The sequence below is a fragment of the Octopus bimaculoides genome, chromosome 2 (genome assembly GCF_001194135.2).
Source record: "Octopus bimaculoides isolate UCB-OBI-ISO-001 chromosome 2, ASM119413v2, whole genome shotgun sequence".
In the NCBI taxonomy this organism is placed as follows: domain Eukaryota; kingdom Metazoa; phylum Mollusca; class Cephalopoda; order Octopoda; family Octopodidae; genus Octopus; species Octopus bimaculoides.
The window spans coordinates 166,532,183-166,540,266 of NC_068982.1; the positions used below are offsets into that span (position 1 = coordinate 166,532,183).

The 8,084-nt window shown below is 34.3% G+C and overlaps 1 protein-coding gene across 2 annotated transcripts in view; it reads right to left on the minus strand.

Moving 5' to 3' along the window:
• LOC106881525 (dedicator of cytokinesis protein 1) overlaps positions 1-8,084 on the minus strand; it is a 184,512-nt gene that overhangs the window by 65,654 nt on the left and 110,774 nt on the right. For both annotated transcript variants that reach the window (XR_008263483.1, XM_014931942.2), the window contains exons 14-15: positions 3,401-3,521; positions 104-185 (exon numbers count right to left, since the gene is read on the minus strand). Coding sequence is in view for 1 of the 2 variants with exons in the window: in XM_014931942.2 (XP_014787428.1) it covers positions 104-185; positions 3,401-3,521 (203 nt within the window). In the remaining variant the exon portion in view is untranslated. The remainder of the gene's footprint in view (positions 1-103; positions 186-3,400; positions 3,522-8,084) is intronic.

Here is an 8,084-nt window from a genome sequence, read left to right on the forward strand (position 1 = left end):
GTGTGTGTGTGCGTGTGTGTGTGTGTGTGTGTGGTGTGTGTGTATATTTGATGCTAGAGTTCACCTAAAATAATTTCTCATAAAAGTAATAAGTCTCACTTACCTGGCATGATAACCTCTGGAAAGCCAATTTTACGAGATATTGCTGTCCCAGGTAAAACTAAATGTGGGTAATCATCCCAGATCTGCATGTAAAAACATATATAAATACATATCATCATCATTGCCGAAATAACTTCTAACAAATGCAAAATGTCACAAATTTTGAGGAGCAGAGGTCAATCAGTTAAATCAACCATAGGAATTGTCTTGTACTTATTCTATCCCAAAAGAATGCGAGGAAAATTCAAGTAGTTAAGGTTACTGAACTTTCCTCTTTTCACATTGTCAGTAGCTTCTCTGTCTTCTTTATTTGTTATTTTACTTTTGTATCACCATGCTTCAAGCAAACTACAATGCTCTTCACTCAGAATGTAAAGAATCACAACTAAAAACTGCAAGTGTTTATTAAAGTTTTTGCTTCTCTACGAATTATGCCAACCACTGCATTTAATAAAACAAAACTATATAATCATATATATAATATAATCATATATACAAAGCTGTGCCCCAGCATGGCCACAGTATAATGACTGAAACAAGTGAAAGTTGAAAGCTAATGATCATAAGTATGTATATATAACCAAAACTCTAATCAAGCTGAGGGATCGATCTAAGCTGATAGAAAATTTTTTTAAATGCCAATTTGGATAAGTTTTAATAAAAATGTTAATTTATTGTTGATTTTGAGCAATATTATCATTTAAAACTGACAATTCCCTCTCTACACTCTCATTCGCTATGAACACATCCTCTTTTTCTGTTTCATCTGATTTTCACCATTGAAGTAAAACTGAAACTGTAGCTGTGGCCAGTGCCCCCCTGATTGGCTCCCATTCCAGTGGCATGTAAAATGCACCATTTGAATGTGGTTGATGCCAGTGCCCTCTGACTGGCTCCCATGCTGATGGCACGTAAAAAGCATTGTCCAAACATGGCTGATGCCAGTGTCCGCTGACTGGCTCCTGTGCTGGTGGTACGTAAAAAGCACTATCCAAACATGATCGATGCCAGGGTCACCTGACTGGCTTCTGTGCCAGTGGCATGTAAAAAGCACCCACTACATTCTTGGAGTGGTTGGCGTTTAGAAGGGCATCCAGCTGTAGAAACATTGCCAGATCAGATTTGAGCCTGGTGCAGTTGCTGGCTTCCCAAACCTCAGCCAAACTGTCCAACCCATGCCAGCATGGAAAACGGATGTTAAATGATGATGATGAGGAACTTAGATTTACTTCTTTATCAGTTCCACCATTAGTTAATTATACTGACTTTTGCTCTTATGAAACATTGTTATAGCAATTATAATTTTTTAAAAACAGAAAATATTGATAATGTATAGTAAGAAAAGCGAATCAAAATATTTCTACATTTCACTATTTTGTCAGTTTTTATTCAGAGTTACCACCCTTCCAGAAGACTTGGAGGACCGTGTCTTCCACTTTTGACATTGTGGCTTTGGCCAGATGCCCTTTTTTAACACTGATAGAATGTACTAGGTACAATTTTCTTGACACTAGAACTAAAGTGGTTGTCTTTTTCTTGGCAAGACTAACAAGTCCTCTAACCTAATGTTTCTGTTCATTTGCCAAACACTTTACAACACTTGGAAAACACTATGCGAAATGCATTTTATCATGACACCAGCTCTGAAGTGGCAGTCTTGTTCTTTACAAAATTAAATAGTCCTCTCTTCATTGTTCAAATTCAAGGCAAACATAACTGAGTGTACAGACAAGACAGTAATGACTAAATTTTCTTAGAAATACTTTAAAAATTATTTTACCATTGTTTTTGGTTGCCTTTTATATTTCATTATTTTATAAGTTCCTAACTTATTTAAAGATTTAAAGGTGAACAGTGCACTTCTATATATATATATATATATATATATATATATATATATATAAATCAAAAATATATTCTAATACATAAACTAAGAGAAAACTACCTGCTGGATGTTTTTCCTAGTAATTAAAAGTCTAATATGAACAATCATTTAACACAAACTGCATATTTCAGATCTAATGACTTACTTATTTTATTATAACTCAGTAAGCAAAAGCATTGTTGGCTACAGGTTTCCAATGAAACAATCATTGGTTCATTGCATTTCTGATAGAAAGAGTGATTATCTGTGAAAATTAGATGAAACAAATATCCAAACAATGATTTTATTTGAAAGTATTGTTTCTTTTTTATTACTTTTGTTTTTATCTTTCACCATAGTGAATTGGTAGGAGCATTACAATGTCAAGTAAAATACCTTACAATATATATTTTGGTTTCTTAAATGCCAAGTTCAATTTCCACCAAGATCAACTTTGCTTTTCATCTTTCCAAGGTCCATAAATAAGTACCAGTTTAAGGTAGTGGACTATGAAATTGTTAGAACATTGAACAGGATGCCTTGTGATCTTTGTTCAGAGATCTTTGTAGTCTGTATTCAAATTCCACTGAGACTTTCTTAAGCGGTAGACTTAATCAATAATGGTTTAATGTCATCATTTAGCCTGTGAGGTGACTTTAACTGAATTCACTCTGTTGCAAATATTTGAGCCAGATTTCTAGTTTAAGGATACTTCCCAACCTTCTGTCAATCTTAGAGGCCATGTAAAGGGTCATGGGCACTGCCCCTCATCTTCATTGAGCAATAGTAAAATACATTAATGAAATACACACACACACACACACAGAAATATAAATTATAGTCTTTTATACATTTTCCATCAACAAGTTCTGTTCAGATGGTACTGGATAACCTGAAATTATGGTAGACTACACTTGGCTAAGATGCTGTGCAGTGAGATTGAACCTGGAAGTGTATGATTATAAAATTAACTTCTTAATAAAACTTCCATGATGACATTATAACATTTAGTTTCATTCTGCTATATTTTGTGTTTAAGGTCTACTTTTACACCAATGAGGCCTATCACTCTCTTCATTCACAAAATGCAATTAGCTTCTTTGTAATTTTTATCAGAGGATAACAAAAGTTCTGCAGCTAAGAATGAGAGCTCTAATAGAAGGGACTCTGGACTCATCACATATAAAAGAAGATAGATTGCTGATTTAAGGAGCAGAAAATGCCCAAGCAGGCGAAATCTGCAATACAGTCAACAACAAGCCTCCACCCCACTACCACTCAAAAAAAAAAGGACAACTAGAAATCCTCTGGACATCACTAAAAGAGATGGAAAACATCAATGAAAGGTGTGAATAGATGATGGAGAAATGAAGCAGGACCCAGAATATATGCAGTGGTGGATTACTTGCAGAGTAGATGTAGAAGATAATTTACCTGTTGTGAGTCTCCTTCCAGCACTTTAATGGAAACCCACACACCTTGGCCTTTATGATCACTTTCGCGTCCACTTGTAATTTTCTTTATCACAGTTTCAAGAAATTCTCTTTCACCACACCTGTAATTTAGTAAATAAATCCCATCATTTACTGAAACAACAATATCATAAATATTTTTAAAAAATGTTGCTTATTATATCATTTATGGATTGGTGGGCTATAGAAATTTAGATATTTAAGTTACCAATTACATTACTATTTATCCTTCTTGTCAGCAGTTCTTCCACAAAGAGCTACTGACTCCTCTCAAGTTACTAAAATTTAAAAGTTTTTATCCATTCAATAATTTTGTTAGGATTTATTCTATGTAAAATTGAATTTATTAATGTTTAAAACTATCAAGCAACTCAAAAAGTGGCCACATGATTCAATAACTTTGAACATTTTTGTTTTACTTTCACTCCACAGAAGCAGAATTGCTTGTTGAATATCTCAACAGAAAAATATCAAACAAATGCTGCTCCTAAAATAAATTCACACATCCATATGTATCTTACAGATACAAATATAAAGACAGATTGAGAAATGTAAAAACAACAACAACAGCAACAACAAAAACAAGACTGTACTCAGAATAAGCAAAGAAAAGCAGTACTATTACAATAACCAACGACTGAAGAAAAATGCATTTGTAAGAAATCCAAAAGCAGTCAATTTTCCTTATAAATTTTTATCTTGCTATACCTCCTGAAACTAATTGACAATATCAGAATTATTAATGTAAAAACAAGTAAAATTCAACAATCAGGGTAGTGGTCTACCTATACAATAGGAATATTCAAGAAATTCTATAGAATCAACATGAAGTATGTAAAGAAATGGAAAATATTCTGTTGTAATAATGACTAAGAAGGAGGGAAATGTTGAACTTATCGTTGAGCATTTGAGAGAAAATCTTCAATAAACTACATTTTTTTAAAAAAGGGAAAGGAAATAAAGCAAACCTAGAATAACACATTGGAAATAAAACAAGTTGACTATACAAAATATTAGCTGTGTAATTATTAATACTAAATAATAAGTACTTTTAAGTGAAAATTGATAGATCAAGTATGTTGTTGCTTTCTGAATTGAGATGACAGAAAAAAAACATTCAAAGCATTTTTTTCTTCTTAAACAAATTGTCGTTCATAAAAATTAATTAAATAAAATGTATAAAATTAAATAATGACAAACAGACATATTTAAACTCTTATTGTTATTAACATCATGATGTTGGTAACGATTGGATCTTTGGATTAGCTTGTGCCACATTGCTGTAATACTGCATTAATTCATTTTAGGTCTACTGTTGTATACAAGCTCTTATATGATGTGATGGGAGTATATGCACAAGGAGTGAAAAGAAGAGATAATAAAAGCAAATTTAGTTTTCTACCAGAATATGAAGAAACTTGAAATACATGCTTCTCATTTTGGCCAATGGAAGAAATTGCACAAATAAAAATACAAGATCTTGTTTTTATTGACAGACAAAAGAAATTTTAACAAAGAGACCTTTCTTTATATCAAAAAAAAAAAAAAAAAAAAAAAAGAAATGATAACTTAAATTAGAACAAATGTCAGCATTAATAGAGAAAACTGAGAAATCATTAAGTGTCTGGACCGAGTACAACAGACAGATGTGAGATTGTAGTCAGAGGGTTCAACTTACCAAAAGAATTAATCTTTAAAATACAATTTTAAAAAATTTGCTTGGAGAGAAAAGAACCCAAATATTGTTATAACTACATTTAAAATACTTTCTATGCATTTCTTTGTTAATTTTTTAGTGTATATGTGTATGTGAGATACAAAACTTCAATTTAGAACTATATGAAATAATATGCAGTCGAGTCACCAAATAGTTCAATGCAGTAAAGTAAATTTAATATTTATAACTTATTGACATGCTCAAGAATATTAATTCATTTTGCTGTAAAACAATATTAGTGTTAAGGTTCTAAATTCTGTTGGCAGAACTCATTGGCTCCTGACTATGAGGAGTTTTAATTCTCATATGACTTTCTGAAGGTGGTGTAGAGCTATTGATAATAAACAAACTATACTTCACTTCTCCAAGTATAGTTCAAACAATGTTTTGTGAAATAAAATTTTATTGAATGCTATGCTACATGACCAACAAATATGCTAGTAAAGAGTTGATGTTAGAGTATTCCTGACCTCAGGAGCCCTAGAGAAAAAAAAGTCACCATTGACTCAACACACAAAATGTACATGGCTCTAAGCCAATGATGCAGTTCCCTGATGCATAAATACAGAACTGTGAAATTAACAAGTATTTTATTAGTTTCAAGTACAAATTAAATTCCTTCAGATGGAAAGGTTATGTGCTATAGACAAACACTCTATTCAATAAGTAAAGTTGTTTCTCAAATGCTTTACAGCAAAAGGTGGAGATCAGAACTAGTGCTATGGAACTCTAACCATATCATTAAGTTAATACACAACATGAGAGACAGAGACAGAGAGAGAAAATTTATTACAAGTGACTATGTAACAAACCATGTTTTTATAAACTGATGTAAAGTTAAAATATTGTCAGAGAGATGGAAATATAACAAAATTTATGTCAATATATTGGGTCATCCCATAAATAATGCGTTTTTTTTTCAATTGCTTGAAAAGTTAGAGGGGGTGGGGCAGGATAAAGTAACTTTATCAACTTGCTATAAAAGCAGGTAGTAATTTTACTTTGTCTTTATTCTTTGTGTAAGTTTTGAAGAGTGCAGTTTGATTTTAACAGTAATTTTTTCAAAGCTAAGCTTTATGAGTTCAATAAAGGCAACAATGCAACGGAAAGTGTGAGGAATATTAATGTAGTATATGGGGATCGGACAACAAATGTAAGCCAGTGTCCAAGATGGTTCCAGAAATTCCGAGCTGGAAACCACAGCCTAGAAGACGAGCCTTATTCTGGAACATCTGTAGAGCTGAACGAGGATGTCCTGCAAACCCTGGTGGAACCAAATCCCATCATAACTGATGAGGAACTAGCAGAGAAGCTTGGATTTGGTCATTCAACTATTCATCAACACCTGTGTGCCATTGGAAAAGTCAGCAAATTGGGTCAACGGGTTCCTCACAAACTTTCCAAGTCTAATTGCATGCAGAGTGAATGTGTGCTCATCTTTGCTGTCATGTCTCATGAATAAACCTTTTTTGAACCGAATAGAGACTGGTCGCAAGAAATGGGTTCTCTATAAAAATGTCAAGTACTGAAAAGAGTGGGTAGGGAAAGGAGAAACACTGGCACCTTGGGCTTAAGAGGGTCTTCACCCACATAAGGTATTGCTATCTGTTTGGTGGGATATGAAAGGTTTAGTCCACTTTGAACTTTTAAACACAAACCAAATGATAACAAAGCTCCAAGCAGCATAAGTCAGCACTAGAAGAAAAATGACCATCTTTGGTTTCAAGATGAAAGATGTTCTTCCATCAGGATAATGCTTGGTCACATATAATGAGGATGACATTCCAAAGGCTGGAGCATTTTAATGGGAAATGATGCCCCACCCACCATATTCGCCAGGCATTGGCCACCATCTGATTATCACCTATTCTGCAATCTTCAAAATAATTTGGATGGAAAAAAATATGAATTCTGTAGATGAGATCAGAACAGTACTGGAGGAGTATTTTTCATCACGGACAAGTGAATTTTGGAAGAGGGGCCTTGCAAATGTACCAGATAGATGGAAGAGCATTGTAGAAAATGAAGGAGAGTATATTTTAGATTTGTTTATCTCAATTTTGAAAAATAAAACAAGTATAAAAAAACTGCATTATTTATGGATGACCCAATACAACAAGATACACACATCATTATCATTCCTTCACATGAGTTTTCCATGCTGGCATTGTTGGAGGGATATTCATGGTTTGAATCAGTTCTTGTTTGGGGTTACTACCAGGTGTGACCAAGAGACTAGGGACCTAACTCTTGCTCCACACACACACACACACACCTCCAAGTCGTTTCATACATGACTACTAGTAGGGAGTCAACTTTGATTTTCATTTTTCCAGATTTAATAAAATCAAATTGTAGAATGGTATTTGATTATAGTTGAATTGATAGAGTGTTGCTTCCCCACAAAAAAGTTGCGGCCTGTTTAAAAGTACCTTTCAATCATTGGGCAATATACTGTGTTTGAGAAGACCTGTTGAGTCAAGTGAAATCATTGTCATGGCCGATACCAGTACCGCCTCACTGGCACCCATGCTGGTGGCACGTAAAAAGCAGCATTCGAGTGTAGTCAATGCCAGTCCCACTGCACTGGCTCCCATGCTGGTGGCACGTAAAAAGCACTGTATGAGCATGGTCGATGCCAGTGCAGCCTGACTGGTCCCGTGCCGGCGGCATGTAAAAAGCATCATTCAAGTGTGGTTGTCGCCAGTGTCACCTGACTGGCCTCTGTGCTGGTGGCATGTAAAATGTACCCACTACACTCTTGGAGTGGTTGGTGTTAGGAAAGGCATTCAGCTATAGAAACCTTGCCAGATCAGATTGGAGCCTGGTGCAGCCTCCTGGCTTGCCAGTTCTCAGTCAGACCATTCAACCCATGCCAGCATAAAAAGCAGACCTCAAAAGATGATGATGATGATGATGATGATGATGA